General features: G+C 38.8%; 1 protein-coding gene across 1 annotated transcript in view; it reads left to right on the forward strand.

Annotated features, from left to right (window-relative positions):
• The window catches only part of LOC145864416 (gamma-aminobutyric acid type B receptor subunit 1), a 178,950-nt gene that overhangs the window by 53,193 nt on the left and 104,548 nt on the right, over positions 1-21,209 (forward strand). The window contains exons 3-5 of the mRNA XM_082970275.1: positions 2,797-2,864; positions 8,890-9,028; positions 9,644-9,829. Of these exons, the coding sequence (XP_082826401.1) occupies positions 2,797-2,864; positions 8,890-9,028; positions 9,644-9,829 (393 nt within the window). The remainder of the gene's footprint in view (positions 1-2,796; positions 2,865-8,889; positions 9,029-9,643; positions 9,830-21,209) is intronic.

Consider the following 21,209-nt stretch of genomic DNA (forward strand, 5'->3'; position numbering starts at 1 on the left):
AGGAGGGGACACTGTGGGTGAACCCGGCCGTAATCGTAGGTTACAGATGCAACACACACATCCTCAGGGAGCTGGGGGATAGAGAGCAGTGGCGGTCAATGCTGTTTAAGATGAGGTAGGAAGATGAAGTAGGAAGATGAGGTAGGAAGATGAGGTAGGAAGATGAGGTAGGAAGATGAGGTAGGAAGATGAGGTATGAAGATGAGGTATGGACATATTTCTATTACAGCACATTGGATGACTGTTATTCATATTCCATTCACCCAGTTCAATGTAACAATAGGTTTAGGTTTAGGCTACTACATGATAATCATGTTTTCCCTATACCCATCATGTGGTTGGTACAACCTAGTATATGAATGAAAGTTTACAACGTAGGTGCACACAGGTGGAGAGAAAAATTTGAAGTGACAGACAGAGACACATTCATTACCGCCTTGCACACTCTTGCCTGCATATAGCTGATCTAGAGTGTAATTATTAGTCCAACAGTTGCAAAACGAGAGTTTCTATTGGACAAATTCAGGTATGTTTATTCCCGTTTTTGTTCCGTTTGCTTGCGGTTAAGAAACGCATTTCAACAGAATCGGCGGGATGAATACACCCCTGATCACACATAAACACAGTTCACTTTCATAGCAGCCACGTTGTATTCCTGTTCGTATCTATGCACTTTATTCCTCTCGACTGTTACCTTGACAACGCACAACACATCAGCTGTATGTAACCCGGGCAAGCCAAACCATACCATGACCGCTATACATACACGCTACACGCTAATCCTCGTTGTCAACATATTAGCTAAAGTAACGTCATAGTCATCATAGCTAATAGAACTAACGCGTTAGTAAACCCTGTCAGCTATAGCATCCCTCTGTTTGAGCAGGCTGTTTCAGTAGGTGAAATTAGCTAGCTGCATTTGCTAGCTAAGTAAGTGAGAAGAAAAACAATTACGAAATATCTCTCTCTATCTCTCTCTTCCTTCTCCTTCATTTTGGAAGAAATTAATTTGTTCAAAACTGTTCAACGATTGTGTTTCTTTCTCTTTGAGTCAGCCGGCAGGTAGCCTAGTGGTTAGAGCGTTGGGCCAGTAACCGTAAAGGTTGCTAGATCGAATCCCCGAGCTGACAAGGTAAAAATATGTCGTTCTGCCCATGAACAAGGCAGTTAACCCACTGTTCCTAGGCCGTCATTGTAAATTCTTAACTGACTTGCCTAGTTAAATAAAAAAACTACTCACCACATTTTATCCACTGCAGTGCTAGCTGTAGGTTATGATTTCAGTACTAGATTCATTCTCTGATCCTTTGATTGGGTGAACAACATGTCAGTTCATGCTGGAAGAGCTCTGATAGGTTGGAGGACATCCTCCAGAAGTTGTCATATTTACTGTGGAAGTCTATGGAAGGGCCCAATGAGCCTCCTAGGTTTTGTATTGAAGTCAATGTACCCAGAGGAGGATGGAAGCTAGCTGTCCTCCGGCTACACCATGGTGCTACCCTACAGAGTGCTGTTGAGGCTACTGTAGACCTTCACTGCAAAACAGTGTCTTAATCCATCATTTGGTGACGTGATTATATTTCGTATAGTGTTATTTTTAATGAAATTCACTGAAGAGGATGGTCCTCCCCTTCTTCCTCTGTGGAGGAGGAAGGGCGAGAGGTACAACGCAGCAGAGCAGATGCAATACCCACAGCAACACTCAGATAGATGAGAAATACAAAATGCTATCTATGTGAGAAACACTATGCTATGTGGACTGTGAAGAGGACACAGGCAGTTATCTATTAGACAAAACCTATAGCTAGTTGGTCTGCTACACTGTTAATCAGCTAACACTGACAACACGACTACAGCAGTGGAGAGATAGACGTTATGCTACGTGGATGGCAGCAGCGACATCACTCAAAATTAGATGACATCCAGTTATAACCATTACGGGAGTCTAGACAGCAACAGTGTGAAGCTAGGCTACGACGTTAATCAGCTAGTACCATTATGCTAATTTAAATCGTTGCCTAATTTTTGTTGTATTGCGAGGTGTTGGGGATTGATGTGGTGTGTGTGTGTGTGTGTGTGTGTGTGTGTGTGTGTGTGTGTGTGTGTGTGTGTGATTAGCCTGATAAGCAGGGAGAGTTCACTCCTCTGTCAACATGAAAGGTCTGTTGATGTCTCCATCAGGAGCCTGGCTACCTCCTGTGTGCTATCTCCCCTAGACGAGGTGGTTTACTTGGGCTCTAATCTCAATTTATCATTCCTCCATTCCTCGCATCCTCTCTCCTCGCCTCCTTCTGACAACCCATTGGAGAAGAAGACCAGAATCTTAATCTCCTCCTCCAATACGGTTGAAAAGGAGGCGAGGAATCGTAATGAGACAGATTGAGGTCTCCATGTCTGATAAGTAGACAGTAGGTATAGTGCTCCACCTAGTGGCCATGATCAGATATGACAGATAGGGCTGCGTCCCAATTCTCATAGTGCACTATAAAGGAAATGTAGTGCACTATGAAGGGAATGTAGTGCACTATAAAGGGAATGTAAGGCACTGTAAAGGGAATGTAGTACACTATAAAGGGAATGTAGTGCACTATAAAGGGAATGTAGTGCACTATAAAGGGAATGTAGTGCACTATAAAGGGAATGAAGTGCACTATAAAGGGAATGTAGTGCACTATAAAGGGAATGTAGTGCACTATAAAAGGCTAGTTGGCTGGCTGGCTGGCTGGCTGGCTGGCTCTCCTCCTGTATTGGTCATCTCTCATTTATCTGATGGTGTGTCTCTCCTCTCGTTCCCAGGAGGCTGTGCGATCATCCGTCCTCCCAGAGATGGAGGGATAAGGTACAGAGGACTGACCCAAGAGCAGGTAGGGGCCACAGCTGGTTTATTTACTATACTAGATTGGAACATAATGTAGATCAGCTGTAACATAATGTAGATCAGCTGTAACATCATGTAGATCAGCTGTAACATCATGTAGATCAGCTGTAACATCATGTAGATCAGCTGTAACATCATGTAGTTCAGCTGTAACATCATGTAGTTCAGCTGTAACATAATGTAGATCAGCTGTAACATCATGTAGATCAGCTGTAACATCATGTAGATCAGCTGTAACATCATGTAGATCAGCTGTAACATCATGTAGATCAGCTGTAACTGTAAGGAGTGCGTACTGGCGGCAGAGAAGTCAGACGCAGGAGAACAAAAACGGTGTTTCCAAACGGCGCAGTTTAATAACAAAAAACCCACCGGATAACAGAACAGTCAAATAATGGGTACATAACCCAACGCACACCAGGACAGATGTGCACAAGCACTTACAATAAACAATCACCGACAAGGACATGAGGGGGAACAGAGGGTTAAATACACAACATGTAATTGAATGGGATTGGAACTAGGTGTGATGGAAGACAAGACAAAACCAAAGGAAAATGTAAAGAAGATCAGCGATGGCTAGAAGATCGGTGACTTCGACCGCCGAACTCCGCCTGAACAAGGAGAGGGACCAACTTCGGCAGAAGTCGTGACAGTACCCCCCCTGATGCGCGGCTCCAGCTGCGCGTCGACACCGGCCTTCGGGACGACCTGGAGGACAAGGCGCAGGGTGATCCGGACGAAGACAGTGGAACTCCTGCAGCATAGATGGGTCCAACACATCCTCGGCCGGAACCCAGCATCTCTCCTCCGGGCCGTATCCCTCCCACTCCACGAGATACTGAAGGCCCCTCGCCTCGAATCCAGTATGGAGCGAACGGAGTACGCCGGCGCCCCCCCGATGTCCAGAGGGGGCGGAGGAACCTCCCACACCTCAGACTCCTGGAGCGGGCCAGCCACCACCGGCCTGAGGAGAGACACATGGAACGAGGGGTTAATACGGTAATCGGGTGGAAGCTGTAACCTATAACAAACCTCGTTCATACTCCTCAGGACTTTAAATGGCCCCACAAACCGCGGACCCAGCTTCCGGAAGGGCAGGCGGAGGGGCAGGTGTCGGGTCGAGACCCAGACCCGGTCTCCCGGTGCGAACATCGGGGTCTCACTGCGGTGGCGATCTGCATTCCTCTTTTGGCGCGTCACGGCCTGCTGAAGGTGGACACGGACGGCTTCCCATCTCTCCTCCGTGCGCCTGAACCAGTCGTCCACCGCAGGAACCTCGGTCTGACCCTGATGCCAAGGCGCCAGAACTGGCTGGTACCCCAGTACGCACTGGAAGGGAGAGAGGTTAGTGGAGGAGTGGTGGAGCGAGTTCTGTGCCATCTCGGCCCAGGGCACGAATGCCGCCCACTCCCCCGGCCGGTCCTGGCAATAGGACCGCAGAAACCTACCCACATCCTGGTTCACTCTCTCCACCCGGGTGAAAAACCTGGCCCACCTTGCCTGGCAAGTGTTCAGTCTCCTTGCTGCCCAGATGTACTCCAGATTGCGGTGGTCAGTCCAGATGAGAAAAGGGTGTCTAGCCCATGTCTCTATGCCTTCAAGGCCTTGATGACAGACAACAGCTCCCGGGTCCTCCATATCATAGTTTCGCTCCGCCGGGCTGAGCTACTTCAAGAAGAAGGTACAGGGGCGGAGCTTCGGTGGTGTACCCGAGCGCTGAGAGAGCACAGCTCCTATCCCAGCCTCGGACGCGTCCACCTTCACTATGAATGCCAAAGAGGGATCCGGATGGGCCAGCAAGGGAGCCGAGGTAAACAGAGCCCTCAGGTGACTAAAGGCCCTGTCCGTCTCAGCTGACCGCTGCAAGCGTACCGGGCCCCCCTTCAGCAGTGACCAAAACCCCGGATAAACCTCAGGTAGTAGTTGGCCAACCCTAAGAACCGCCAATTACGCACGGCTGAAATGCGGTCACTCTCCATCTCCACCCCTGAGGTGGAAATGCGATACCCTGTTGGGGCTAGGGGGCAGTATTTTCACGGCTGGATAAAAAAAACGTACCCGATTTAATCTGGTTACTAATCCTACCCAGTAACTAGAATATGCATATACTTATTATATATGGATAGAAAACACCCTAAAGTTTCTAAAACTGTTTGAATGGTGTCTGTGAGTATAACAGAACTCATTTGGCAGGCAAAACCCTGAGACATTTTCTGACAGGAAGTGGATACCTGATGTGTTGAATTACCTTTAAGCCTATGCCATTGAAACACACAGGGGCTGATTAATGTTTTGGCACTTCCTATTGCTTCCACTAGATGTCACCAGCCTTTACAAAGTGTTTTGAATCTTCTACTATGAGATCTGACCGAACAAGAGCCTTGGAACGGTGATGGCCGATTAGACTCTGGCGCGCGAGGTCATGTTGGGTACCCTCGTTCCAATACGTTTTAAAAGAGAATGCATTCGTCCACCTTGAATATTATTCATGTTCTGGTTAAAAAAGGCACTAATGATTTATGCTATACAACGTTTGACATGTTTGAACGAACGTAAATATATTTTTTCCCCTCGTTCATGAAGTGAAGTCCGGCGGGCTTAGATCATGTGCTAACAACACGGAGCTTTTTGGACATAAATGATGAGCTTTTTTGAACAGAACTACATTCGTTATGGACCTGGGATACCTGGAAGTGACATCTGATGAAGAGAATCAAAGGTAATGGATTATTTACATAGTATTTTCGATTTTAGATCTCTCCAACATGGCCGTTTGTCTGTATCGCAAAGCGTATTTTTCTGGGCGAAGTGCTCAGATTATTGCAAAGTGTGATTTCCCAGTAAGGTTATTTTTAAATCTGGCAAGTCGATTGCGTTCAAGAGATGTAAATCTATAATTCTTTAAATTACAATATAATATTTTACCAATGTTTTCTAATTTTAATTATTTAATTTGTGGTGCTGACTTGACTGCCGGTTATTGAAGGGAAACGATTTCCTGAACATCAACGCCATAGTAAAACGCTGTTTTTGGATATAAATATGAACTTGATAGAACTAAAAATGCATGCATTGTCTAACATAATGTACTAGGAGTGTCATCTGATGGAGATTGTCAAAGGTTAGTGCATCATTTTAGCTGGTTTTCTGCTTTTGGTGACGCCTGTCTTTGAATTGACAAAACATTACACACAGCTATTGTCAATGTACTGTCCTAACATAATCTAACTTTATGCTTTCGCCGTAAAACCTTTTTGAAATCGGACAACGTGGTTAGATTAAGGAGATGTTTATCTTTCAAAGGTTGTAAGATAGTTGTATGTTTGAAAAATTAGAATTTTGACATTTATTTGGTTTCAAATTTGCCGCTCTTGAAATGCACCTGCTGTTGATAGGGTGCACCACGGGTGGCACGCTAGCGTCCCACATAGCCCCAAGAGGATACCCTAGGAAGGAGACGGACTGTTGGAAGAACAGGCACTTCTCAGCCATGATGTACAGGTCATGCTCCAACAGGCGACCAAGCACCCTGCGCACCAGGGACAGATGCTCGGTGCATGTAGCGGAGTATATTTACATTTTACATTTACGTCATTTAGCAGACGCTCTTATGCAGAGCGACTTACAAATTGGTGCATTCACCTTATGATATCCAGTGGAACAACCACTTTACAATAGTACATCTATATCTTTTTTTTGGGGGGGGGGGGGGGGGTAGGAGGGAGGGGGGGTTAGAAGGATTACTTTATCCTATCCCAGGTATTCCTTAAAGAGGTGGGGTTTCAGGTGTCTCCGGAAGGTGGTGATTGACTCCGCTGTCCTGGTGTCGTGAGGGAGCTTGTTCCACCATTGGGGTGCCACCATTGGGGTGCCAGAGCAGCGAACAGTTTTGACTGAGCTGAGCGGGAACTGTCCTTCCGCAGAGGTAGGGAGGCGAGCAGGCCAGAGGTGGATGAACGCAGTGCCCTTCTTTGGGTGTAGGGACTGATCAGAGCCTGAAGGTACGGAGGTGCCGTTCCCCTCACAGCTCCGTAGGCAAGCACCATGGTCTTGTAGCAGATGCGAGCTTCAACTGGAAGCCAGTGGAGTGTGCGGAGGAGCGGGGTGACGTGAGAGAACTTGGGAAGGTTGAACACCAGACGGGCTGCGGCGTTCTGGATGAGTTGTAGGGGTTTAATGGCACAGGCAGGGAGCCCCGCCAGCAGCGAGTTGCAGTAATCCAGATGGGAGATGACAAGTGCCTGGATTAGGACCTGCACCGCTTCCTGTGTAAGGCAGGGTCGTACTCTGCGAATGTTGTAGAGCATGAACCTACAGGATCGGGTCACCGCCTTGATGTTAGCGGAGAACGACAGGGTGTTGTCCAGGGTCACGCCAAGGCTCTTAGCACTCTGGGAGGAGGACACAATGGAGTTGTCAACCGAGATGGCGAGATCATGGAACGGGCAGTCCTTCCCCGGGAGGAAGAGCAGCTCCGTCTTGCCGAGGTTCAGCTTGAGGTGATGATCTGTCATCCACACTGATATGTCTGCCAGACATGCAGAGATGCGATTCGCCACCTGGTTATCAGAAGGGGGAAAGGAGAAGATTAATTGTGTGTCGTCTGCGTAGCAATGATAGGAGAGACCATGTGAGGATATGACAGAGCCAAGTGACTTGGTGTATAGCGAGAATAGGAGAGGTCCTAGAACTGAGCCCTGGGGGACACCAGTGGTGAGGTGGTGCGGAGACGGATTCTCGCCACGCCACCTGGTAGGAGCGACCTGTCAGGTAGGACGCAATCCAAGAGTGAGCCGCGCCGGAGATGCCCAACTCGGAGAGGGTGAAGAGGAGGATCTGATGGTTCACAGTATCAAAGGCAACAGATAGGTCATATATATCAAGATGTCATCAATAAACACCACCACACCCTGCCCGTGCAGGTCCCTGAAAATCTTGTCTACAAAGGCTTGGAAGACTGATGGCGCATTCATCAACCCGTACGGCATGACGAGGTACTTATAGTGCCCTGAGGTGGTACTGAAAGCCGTCTTCCACTCGTCTCCCTCCCGAATACGCACCAGGTTGTAAGCGCTCCTGAGATCTAGTTCAGCTGTAACATCATGTAGATCAGCTGTAACATCATAACATTATCTAGATCAGCTGTAACATCATGCAGATCAGCTGTAACATCATAACATTATCTAGATCAGCTGTAACATCATGTAGATCAGCTGTAACATCATGTAGATCAGCTGTAACATCATGTAGATCAGCTGTAACATCATGTAGATCAGCTGTAACATCATGTAGATCAGCTGTAACATCATGTAGATCAGCTGTAACATCATGTAGATCAGCTGTAACATCATGTAGATCAGCTGTAACATCATGTAGATCAGCTGTAACATCATGCAGATCAGCTGTAACATCATGCAGATCAGCTGTAACATCATGTAGATCAGCTGTAACATCATGTAGATCAGCTGTAACATCATGTAGATCAGCTGTAACATCAGCTGTAACATCATGTAGATCAGCTGTAACATCATGTAGATCAGCTGTAACATCATGTAGATCAGCTGTAACATCATGTAGATCAGCTGTAACATCATGTAGATCAGCTGTAACATCATGTAGATCAGCTGTAACATCATGTAGATCAGCTGTAACATCATGTAGATCAGCTGTAACATCATGTAGATCAGCTGTAACATCAGCTGTAACATCATGTAGATCAGCTGTAACATCATGTAGATCAGCTGTAACATCATGTAGATCAGCTGTAACATCATGTAGAGCCTAACGGTATTGCAGTTTAATATGCTAATTGCTCCCAAGTGTAAATGAAGTGCAAATTATTCAACAGATACAGCTCCCTATCTCACTGTGTGTGTGTGTGTGTGTGTGTGTGTGTGTGTGTGTGTGTGTGTGTGTGTGTGTGTGTGTGTGTGTGTGTGTGTGTGTGTGTGTGTGTGTGTGTGTGTGTGTGTGTGTGTGTGTGTGTGTGTGTGTGTGTGTGTATCCAGATCCGCAGTGTGCAGGTGCTACCACTGGACTATGAGATTGAGTACATCTGCAGAGGGAACAGGTGGATCGTAGGACCCAAGGTGAGGAAGTGTCTACCCAACGGTACCTGGACTGACCTCACGCAGCGCAGCCAATGCTGTGAGTTATACAACTCTTCTTTCACACACTCCATAACTGACTCTATCCATTCCCTCTCTATCTCCTCACACTCCCCATGTTTTCTGCCTCTACCCGCCTTTCTCTGATTTTTCTACTGCTTTCATCCAGCCCCTTCAAACAGAGGGACTGCTGCTTTTTGAAAAGAGGTAAGGTCCTCTAACCAGCTTCTCTTAAGGCACGCAGCCGTGACATGGCAAGAAGATCCCCAGAATGAGTCAAGTTCACCAAGGAGCCTTTTCAGGAAGACACAACATTCTGTAACACCGACCCTGTCCTTGATCGCGTCGCACCTTGGATTTGTGAACGTAATCAGTAACTTCTTCAACCGTGCACCCCAACACCCTCCACAGTCTAATCACTCACTGTCCGTCTACATTATATATATGTACGTCTGTTGTCTCTGTAGTGGTCACGCCAAAGCTCTTCTTCAAGACTCTGTTCTCTTTCTAGTGGTTGTTCCTTTTTCCTTTTTTCACTTTTATAGTAGCACAGGGTTTAAAAAACAAATCTCTCTCTCTCTCTCCCTTTTTTTCTCTCCCTCCCTCTCTCTCACTCTTACACTCTCTAACCATGATCTATCCCTCCCTCTCCCAGTACTACTGTGTCCGCGGGTGTGGACATCTCTGGAGAACGGGCGTGTATCAGAGTGGCCCCTGGGGCCCCCAGTGGAGGGGACCGTACTTCAGTACAGCTGTCTGCCAGGATTCATCCTGATTGGAAGGAACTCCACACACTGCAACAAGCTGGGCAAATGGGACTCGCGCAAACCCGTCTGCCACTGTGAGTACAGATATTGTAGCAAAATTGTTCTTGGATCCAATTGATGTACATTTTTAACAGTATATCTCTGTAGTGTATAGCTCTGTAGTGTATATCTCTGTAGAGTATAACTCTGTAGTGTATATCTCTGTAGAGTATAACTCTGTAGTGTATATCTCTGTTAGTGTATAACTCTGTTAGTGTATAACTCTGTTAGTGTATAACTCTGTTAGTGTATAACTCTGTAGTGTATAACTCTGTAGTGTATAACTCTGTAGTGTATAACTCTGTTAGTGTATCTCTGTAGTGTATAACTCTGTTAGTGTATAACTCTGTTAGTGTATATCTCTGTAGTGTATATCTCTGTAGTGAATAACTCTGTTAGTGTATAACTCTGTTAGTGTATAACTCTGTAGTGTATAACTCTGTAGTGTATAACTCTGATAGTGTATAACTCTGATAGTGTATAACTCTGTAGTGTATAACTCTGTAGTGTATAGATCTGTAGTGTATAACACTGTTAGTGTATAACTCTGATAGTGTATAACTCTGTAGTTTATAACTCTGTAGTGTATAGATCTGTAGTGTATATCTCTGTAGTGTATAACTCTGTAGTGTATAACTCTGTTAGTGTATAACTCTGTAGTGTATAACTCTGTTAGTGTATAACTCTGTAGTGTATAACTCTGTAGTGTATAACTCTGTTAGTGTATAACTCTGTTAGTGTATAACTCTGTAGTGTATATCTCTGTAGTGTATAACTCTGTAGTGTATATCTCTGTAGTGTATAACTCTGTAGTGTATATCTCTGTAGTGTATAACTCTGTTAGTGTATAACTCTGTAGTGTATATCTCTGTAGTGTATAACTCTGTTAGTGTATAGCTCTGTAGTGTATAGATCTGTAGTGTATAGATCTGTAGTGTATAGATCTGTAGTGTATATCTCTGTAGTGTATAACTCTGTAGTGTATAACTCTGTTAGTGTATAACTCTGTTAGTGCATAACTCTGTTAGTGTATAGATCTGTAGTGTATAGATTTGTAGTGTATAACTCTGTTAGTGTATAGATCTGTAGTGTATAGATCTGTAGTGTATAGATCTGTAGTGTATATCTCTGTAGTGTATAACTCTGTAGTGTATAACTCTGTTAGTGTATAACTATATTAGTGTATAACTCTGTTAGTGTATAGATCTGTAGTGTATAGATCTGTAGTGTATAACTCTGTAGTGTATAACGCTGTTAGTATATAACTCTGTAGTGTATAACTCTATAGTGTATATCTCTGTAGTGTATAACTATGTTAGTGTATAACTCTGTTAGTGTATAACTCTGTAGTGTATAACTCTGTAGTGTATAACTCTGTAGTGTATATCTCTGTAGTGTATAACTATGTTAGTGTATAGATCTGTAGTGTATAGATCTGTAGTGTATAACTCTGTTAGTGAATAACTCTGTTAGTGTATAACTCTGTTAGTGTATAACTCTGTAGTGTAGAGATCTGTAGTGTATAACTCTGTAGTGTATAACTCTGTAGTGTATAACTCTGTTAGTATATAACTCTGTTAGTGTATAACTCTGTAGTGTATAGATCTGTAGTGTATACCTCTGTAGTGTATACCTCTGTAGTGTATAAATCTGTTAGTGTATAACTCTGTAGTGTATAACTCTGTAGTGTATAACTTGTAGTGTATACTCTGTAGTGTATAGCTCTGTTAGTGTATAACTCTGTAGTGTATAACTCTTAGTGTGTCTGTAGTGTATAACTCTGTAGTGTATAACTCTGTAGTGTATAACTCTGTTAGTGTATAACTCTGTAGTGTATAACTCTGTTAGTGTATAACTCTGTTAGTGTATAACTCTGTAGTGTATAACTCTGTTAGTGTGTAACTGTTAGTGTATAACTCTGTAGTGTATAACTCTGTAGTGTATTACTCTGTTAGTGTATAACTCTGTTAGTGTGTAGATCTGTAGTGTATAACTCTGTAGTGTATAGATCTGTAGTGTATAGATCTGTAGTGTATAGATCTGTGGTGTATAGATCTGTAGTGTTTGATCTGTAGTGTATAACTCTGTTCGTGTATAACTCTGTAGTGTATAACTCTGTAGTGTATATCTCTGTAGTGTATAGATCTGTAGTGTATAACTCTGTAGTGTATAACTCTGTTAGTATATAACTTTGTAGTGTATAACTCTATAGTGTATATCTCTGTAGTGTATAACTATGTTAGTGTATTGATCTGTAGTGTATAACTCTGTTAGTGTATAACTCTGTAGTGTATAACTCTGTAGTGTATAACTCTATAGTGTATATCTCTGCAGTGTATAACTATGTTAGTGTATAGATCTGTAGTGTATAGATCTGTAGTGTATAGATCTGTAGTGTATAACTCTGTTAGTTTATAACTCTGTTAGTGTATAACTCTGTTAGTGTATAACTCTGTAGTGTATAACTCTGTAGTGTATAACTCTGTAGTGTATAGATCTGTAGTGTATAACTCTGTAGTGTATAACTCTGTTAGTATATAACTATGTAGTGTATAACTCTGTTAGTATATAACTCTGTTAGTGTATAACTCTGTTAGTGTATAGATCTGTAGTGTATAACTCTGTAGTGTATAACTCTGTTAGTGTATAACTCTGTTAGTGTATAACTCTGTTAGTGTATAACTCTGTAGTGTATAACTCTGTAGTGTATAACTCTGTAGTGTATAACTCTGTAGTGAATAACTCTGTAGTGAATAACTCTATTAGTGTATAGCTCTGTAGTGAATAACTCTGTAGTGTATAACTCTGTAGTGTATAACTCTGTAGTGAATAACTCTGTAGTGAATAACTCTATTAGTGTATAGCTCTGTAGTGAATAACTCTATTAGTTTATAACACTGTAGTTTATAACTCTGTTAGTGTATAACTCTGTAGCATATAACTCTGTTAGTGTATAACTCTGTAGTATATAACTCTGTAGTGTATAACTCTGTTAGTGTGTAACTGTTAGTGTATAACTCTGTAGTGTATAACTCTGTAGTGTATAACTCTATTAGTGTATAGCTCTGTAGTGTATAACTCTGTAGTGTATAACTCTGTAGTGTATAACTCTGTTAGTGTATAACTCTGTAGTATATAACTCTGTTAGTGTATAACTCTGTAGTATATAACTCTGTAGTGTATAACTCTGTAGTGTATAACTCTGTAGTGTATAACTCTGTTAGTGTATAACTCTGTTAGTGTATAACTCTGTTAGTATATAACTCTGTTAGTGTATAACTCTGTAGTGTATAGATCTGTAGTGTATAACTCTGTAGTGTATAACTCTGTTAGTGTATAACTCTGTTAGTGTATAACTCTGTAGTGTATAACTCTGTAGTGTATAACTCTGTAGTGTATAACTCTGTAGTGAATAACTCTGTAGTGAATAACTCTATTAGTGTATAGCTCTGTAGTGAATAACTCTATTAGTTTATAACACTGTAGTTTATAACTCTGTTAGTGTATAACTCTATTAGTGTATAACTCTGTTAGTGTATAACTCTGTAGCATATAACTCTGTTAGTGTATAACTCTGTAGTATATAACTCTGTAGTGTATAACTCTGTTAGTGTGTAACTGTTAGTGTATAACTCTGTTAGTGTATAACTCTGTTAGTGTATAGATCTGTAGTGTATAGATCTGTAGTGTATAGATCTGTAGTGTATAACTCTGTAGTGTATAACTCTGTTAGTGTATAGATCTGTAGTGTATAGATCTGTAGTGTATAGATCTGTAGTGTATAACTCTATTAGTGTATAACTCTGTAGTATATAACTCTGTTAGTGTATAACTCTGTAGTATATAACTCTGTTAGTGTATAACTCTGTAGTATATAACTCTGTTAGTGTGTAACTGTTAGTGTATAACTCTGTAGTGTATAACTCTTTTAGTGTATAACTATATTAGTGTATAACTCTGTTAGTGTATAGATCTGTAGTGTATAGATCTGTAGTGTATAGATCTGTAGTGTATAACTCTGTAGTGTATAACGCTGTTAGTATATAACTATGTTAGTGTATAACTATGTTAGTGTATAACTATGTTAGTGTATAACTCTGTTAGTGTATAACTCTGTAGTGTATAACTCTGTAGTGTATAACTCTATAGTGTATATCTCTGTAGTGTATAACTATGTTAGTGTATAGATCTGTAGTTTATAACTCTGTTAGTGTATAACTCTGTTAGTGTATAACTCTGTTAGTGTATAACTCTGTAGTGTATAACTCTGTAGTGTATAGATCTGTAGTGTATAACTCTGTAGTGTATAACTCTGTAGTGTATAACTCTGTTAGAATATAACTCTGTTAGTGTATAACTCTGTAGTGTATAGATCTGTAGTGTATAACTTTGTAGTGTATATCTCTGTAGTGTATAACTCTATAGTGTCTGTCTCTGTAGTGTATAACTCTGTAGTGTATAACTCTGTTAGTGTATAACTCTGTAGTGTATAACTGTAGTGTATAACTCTGTTAGTGTATAGATCTGTAGTGTATAGATCTGTAGTGTATAGATCTGTAGTGTATAGATCTGTAGTGTTTGATCTGTAGTGTATAACTCTGTTCGTGTATAACTCTGTAGTGTATAGATCTGTAGTGTATAACTCTGTAGTGTATATCTCTGTAGTGTATAGATCTGTAGTGTATAACTCTGTTAGTATATAACTCTGTAGTGTATAACTCTATAGTGTATATCTCTGTAGTGTATAACTATGTTAGTGTATTGATCTGTAGTGTATAACTCTGTTAGTGTATAACTCTGTAGTGTATAACTCTGTAGTGTATAACTCTATAGTGTATATCTCTGCAGTGTATAGATCTGTTAGTGTATAACTCTGTTAGTGTATAACTCTGTTAGTGTATAACTCTGTAGTGTATAACTCTGTAGTGTATAGATCTGTAGTGTATAACTCTGTAGTGTATAACTCTGTTAGTATATAACTCTGTTAGTGTATAACTCTGTAGTGTATAGATCTGTAGTGTATAGATCTGTAGTGTATAACTCTGTTAGTGTATAACTCTGTAGTGTATAACTCTGTTAGTGTATAACTCTGTAGTGTATAGATCTGTAGTGTATAACTCTGTAGTGTATAACTCTGTTAGTATATAACTCTGTAGTGTATAACTCTGTTAGTATATAACTCTGTTAGTGTATAAATCTGTTAGTGTATAACTCAGTAGTGTATAACTCTGTAGTGTATAACTCTTTTAGTGTATAACTATATTAGTGTATAACTCTGTTAGTGTATAGATCTGTAGTGTATAACTCTGTTAGTGTATAACTCTGTAGTGTATAACTCTGTAGTATATAACTCTGTTAGTGTATAACTCTGTAGTGTATAACTCTGTAGTGTATAACTCTTTTAGTGTATAACTTTATTAGTGTATAACTCTGTTAGTGTATAGATCTGTAGTGTATAGATCTGTAGTGTATAGATCTGTAGTGTATAACTCTGTAGTCTATAACTCTGTTAGTGTAGAGATCTGTAGTGTATAACTCTGTTAGTGTATAACTATATTAGTGTATAACTCTGTTAGTGTATAGATCTGTAGTGTATAGATCTGTAGTGTGTAACTCTGTAGTGTATAACGCTGTTAGTATATAACTCTGTAGTGTGTAACTCTATAGTGTATATCTCTGTAGTGTATAACTATGTTAGTGTATAACTCTGTTAGTGTATAACTCTGTAGTGTATAACTCTGTAGTGTATAACTCTATAGTGTATATCTCTGTAGTGTATAACTATGTTAGTGTATAGATCTGTAGTGTATAGATCTGTAGTGTATAACTCTGTTAGTGTATAACTCTGTTAGTGTATAACTCTGTTAGTGTATAACTCTGTAGTGTATAACTCTGTAGTGTATAGATCTGTAGTGTATAACTCTGTAGTGTATTGATCTGTAGTGTATAACTCTGTTAGTGTATAACTCTGTAGTGTATAACTCTGTAGTGTATAACTCTATAGTGTATATCTCTGCAGTGTATAACTATGTTAGTGTATAGATCTGTAGTGTATAACTCTGTTAGTGTATAACTCTGTTAGTGTATAACTCTGTTAGTGTATAACTCTGTTAGTGTATAACTCTGTTAGTGTATAACTCTGTTAGTGTATAACTCTGTTAGTATATAACTCTATAGTGTATATCTCTGTAGTGTATATCTCTGTAGTGTATAACTCTGTTAGTGTATAACTCTGTTAGTGTATAACTCTGTAGTGTATAACTCTGTAGTGTATAGATCTGTAGTGTATAACTCTGTAGTGTATAACTCTGTTAGTATATAACTCTGTAGTGTATAACTCTGTTAGTATATAACTCTGTTAGTGTATAACTCTGTAGTGTATAGATCTGTAGTGTAAAGATCTGTAGTGTATAACTCTGTTAGTGTATAACTCTGTAGTGTATAACTCTGTTAGTGTATAACTCTGTTAGTGTATAACTCTGTAGTGTATAACTCTGTTAGTGTATAACTCTGTTAGTGTATAACTCTGTAGTGTATAACTCTGTAGTGTATAACTCTGTTAGTGTATATCTCTGTGGTGTATAACTCTGTTAGTGTATAACTCTGTTAGTGTATAACTCTGTAGTGTATAGCTCTGTAGTGTATAACTCTGTAGTCTATTAATCTGTTAGTGTATAAATCTGTTAGTGTATAACTCTGTAGTGTACATCTCTGTAGTGTATAGATCTGTAGTGTATAACTCTATTAGTGTATAACTATATTAGTGTATAACTCTGTTAGTGTATAACTCTGTTAGTGTATAACTCTGTTAGTGTAAAACTCTGTAGTGTATAACTCTGTTAGTGTATAACTCTATTAGTGTATAACTCTGTTAGTGTATAGATCTGTGTTGTATAGATTTGTAGTGTATAACTCTGTAGTATATAACTCTGTTAGTGTATAACTCTGTAGTATATAACTCGGTGTACCGTGTATAACCGGGGTCTGTTAGTGTATAACTCTGTTAGTGTATAACTCTGTTAGTGTATAACTCTGTTAGTGTGTAACTCTGTAGTGTATAACCGGGGTCTGTAGTGTATAACTCTGTAGTGTATAACTCTGTAGTTTATAACTCTGTTAGTATATAACTCTGTTAGTGTATAACTCTGTAGTGTATAGATCTGTAGTGTATAACTCTGTAGTGTATACCTCTGTAGTGTATAAATCTGTTAGTGTATAACTCTGTAGTGTATAACTCTGTAGTGTATAACTTTGTAGTGTATATCTCTGTAGTGTATAACTCTGTTAGTGTATAACTCTGTAGTGTATAACGCTATAGTGTCTGTCTCTGTAGTGTATAACTTTGTAGTGTATAACTCTGTAGTGTATAACTCTGTTAGTGTATAACTCTGTAGTGTATAACTCTGTAGTGTATAACTCTGTTAGTGTATAACTCTGTTAGTGTATAACTCTGTTAGTGTATAACTCTGTTAGTGTGTAACTGTTAGTGTATAACTCTGTAGTGTATAACTCTGTAGTGTATAACTCTGTAGTGTATAACTCTGTTAGTGTATAACTCTATTAGTGCATAACTCTGTTAGTGTATAGATCTGTAGTGTATAGATTTGTAGTGTATAACTCTGTTAGTGTATAGATCTGTAGTGTATAGATCTGTAGTGTATAGATCTGTAGTGTATATCTCTGTAGTGTATAACACTGTTAGTGTATAACTCTATTAGTATATAACTCTGTTACTGTATAACTCTGTAGTGTATAACTCTGTAGTGAATAACTCTATTAGTGTATAGCTATGTAGTGAATAACTCTATTAGTGTATAACACTGTAGTTTATAACTCTGTTAGTGTATAACTCTATTAGTGTATAACTCTGTTAGTGTATAACTCTGTAGTATATAACTCTGTTAGTGTATAACTCTGTAGTATATAACTCTGTAGTGTATAACTCTGTTAGTGTGTAACTGTTAGTGTATAACTCTGTAGTGTATAACTCTGTAGTGTATAAATCTATTAGTGTATAGCTCTGTAGTGTAAAACTCTGTAGTGTATAACTCTGTAGTGTATAACTCTGTTAGTGTATAACTCTGTAGTGTATAACTCTGTAGTGTATAACTCTGTAGTGTATAAATCTGTAGTATATAACTCTGTTAGTGTATAACTCTGTAGTGTATAACTCTGTAGTGTATAACTCTGTAGTGTATAACTCTGTAGTGTATAACTCTGTTAGTGTATAACTCTGTTAGTGTATAGATCTGTAGTGTATAGATCTGTAGTGTATAACTCTGTAGTGTATAACTCTGTTAGTGTAGAGATCTGTAGTGTATAGATCTGTAGTGTATAGATCTGTAGTGTATAACTCTATTAGTGTATAACTCTGTAGTGTATATCTCTGTAGTGTATAACTCTGTAGTATAGCTCTGTAGTGAATAACTCTGTTAGTGTATAACTCTGTAGTGTATAACTCTGTAGTGTATAACTCTGTTAGTGTATAACTCTATTAGTGTATAACTCTGTTAGTGTATAGATCTGTAGTGTATAGATTTGTAGTGTATAACTCTGTAGTATATAACTCTGTTAGTGTATAACTCTGTAGTGTATACCTCTGTAGTGTATAAATCTGTTAGTGTATAACTCTGTAGTGTATAACTCTGTAGTGTATAACTTTGTAGTGTATATCTCTGTAGTGTATAACTCTGTTAGTGTATAACTCTGTAGTGTATAACGCTATAGTGTCTGTCTCTGTAGTGTATAACTTTGTAGTGTATAACTCTGTTAGTGTATAACTCTGTAGTGTATAACTCTGTAGTGTATAACTCTGTTAGTGTATAACTCTGTTAGTGTATAACTCTGTTAGTGTGTAACTGTTAGTGTATAACTCTGTAGTGTATAACTCTGTAGTGTATAACTCTGTAGTGTATAACTCTGTTAGTGTGTAGATCTGTAGTGTATAACTCTGTAGTGTATAGATCTGTAGTGTATAGATCTGTAGTGTATAGATCTGTAGTGTATATCTCTGTAGTGTATAACTCTGTAGTGTATAACTCTGTTAGTGTATAACTCTATTAGTGCATAACTCTGTTAGTGTATAGATCTGTAGTGTATAGATTTGTAGTGTATAACTCTGTTAGTGTAGAGATCTGTAGTGTATAGATCTGTAGTGTATAGATCTGTAGTGTATATCTCTGTAGTGTATAACACTGTTAGTGTATAACTCTATTAGTATATAACTCTGTTACTGTATAACTCTGTAGTGTATAACTCTGTAGTGTATAACTCTGTAGTGTATAACTCTATTAGTGTATAGCTCTGTAGTGAATAACTCTATTAGTGTATAACACTGTAGTTTATAACTCTGTTAGTGTATAACTCTATTAGTGTATAACTCTGTTAGTGTATAACTCTGTAGTATATAACTCTGTTAGTGTATAACTCTGTAGTATATAACTCTGTAGTGTATAACTCTGTTAGTGTGTAACTGTTAGTGTATAACTCTGTAGTGTATAACTCTGTAGTGTATAACTCTATTAGTGTATAGCTCTGTAGTGTATAACTCTGTAGTGTATAACTCTGTAGTGTATAACTCTGTTAGTGTATAACTCTGTAGTGTATAACTCTGTAGTGTATAACTCTGTAGTTTATAACTCTGTTAGTGTATAACTCTATTAGTTTATAACTCTGTTAGTGTATAACTCTGTAGTATATAACTCTGTTATTGTATAACTCTGTAGTGTATAACTCTGTAGTATATAACTCTGTAGTATATAACTCTGTTAGTGTATAACTCTGTAGTGTATAACTCTGTAGTGTATAACTCTGTTAGTGTATAACTCTGTTAGTGTATAACTCTGTTAGTGTATAGATCTGTAGTGTATAGATCTGTAGTGTATAGATCTGTAGTGTATAACTCTGTAGTGTATAACTCTGTTAGTGTAGAGATCTGTAGTGTATAGATCTGTAGTGTATAGATCTGTAGTGTATAACTCTATTAGTGTATAACTCTGTAGTGTATATCTCTGTAGTGTATAACTCTGTAGTATAGCTCTGTAGTGAATAACTCTGTTAGTGTATAACTCTGTAGTGTATAACTCTGTAGTGTATAACTCTGTTAGTGTATAACTCTATTAGTGTATAACTCTGTTAGTGTATAGATCTGTAGTGTATAGATTTGTAGTGTATAACTCTGTAGTATATAACTCTGTTAGTGTATAACTCTGTAGTGTATAACTCTGTTAGTGTATAACTATATTAGTGTATAACTCTGTTAGTGTATAGATCTGTAGTGTATAGATCTGTAGTGTATAACTCTGTAGTGTATAACGCTGTTAGTATATAACTCTGTAGTGTATAACTCTATAGTGTATATCTCTGTAGTGTATAACTATGTTAGTGTATAACTCTGTTAGTGTATAACTCTGTAGTGTATAACTCTGTAGTGTATAACTCTGTAGTGTATATCTCTGTAGTGTATAACTATGTTAGTGTATAGATCTGTAGTGTATAGATCTGTAGTGTATAACTCTGTTAGTGTATAACTCTGTTAGTGTATAACTCTGTTAGTGTATAACTCTGTAGTGTATAGATCTGTAGTGTAAAGATCTGTAGTGTATAACTCTGTTAGTGTATAACTCTGTAGTGTATAACTCTGTTAGTGTATAACTCTGTTAGTGTATAACTCTGTAGTGTATAACTCTGTTAGTGTATAACTCTGTTAGTGTATAACTCTGTAGTGTATAACTCTGTTAGTGTATAACTCTGTTAGTGTATAACTCTGTAGTGTATAACTCTGTAGTGTATAACTCTGTTAGTGTATATCTCTGTGGTGTATAACTCTGTTAGTGTATAACTCTGTTAGTGTATAACTCTGTTAGTGTATAACTCTGTAGTGTATAGCTCTGTAGTGTATAACTCTGTAGTCTATTAATCTGTTAGTGTATAAATCTGTTAGTGTATAACTCTGTAGTGTACATCTCTGTAGTGTATAGATCTGTAGTGTATAACTCTATTAGTGTATAACTATATTAGTGTATAACTCTGTTAGTGTATAACTCTGTTAGTGTATAACTCTGTTAGTGTAAAACTCTGTAGTGTATAACTCTGTTAGTGTATAACTCTATTAGTGTATAACTCTGTTAGTGTATAGATCTGTGTTGTATAGATTTGTAGTGTATAACTCTGTAGTATATAACTCTGTTAGTGTATAACTCTGTAGTATATAACTCTGTTAGTGTATAACTCTGTAGTATATTACTCTGTTAGTGTGTAACTGTTAGTGTATAACTCTGTTAGTGTATAACTCTGTTAGTGTATAACTCTGTTAGTGTATAACTCTGTAGTGTATAACTCTGTAGTGTATAACTCTGTAGTGTATAGATCTGTAGTGTATAACTCTGTAGTGTATAACTCTGTAGTTTATAACTC

This window comes from Salmo salar, chromosome 27 (assembly GCF_965601325.2).
Source record: "Salmo salar chromosome 27, fSalSal1, whole genome shotgun sequence".
Taxonomy (NCBI): domain Eukaryota; kingdom Metazoa; phylum Chordata; class Actinopteri; order Salmoniformes; family Salmonidae; genus Salmo; species Salmo salar.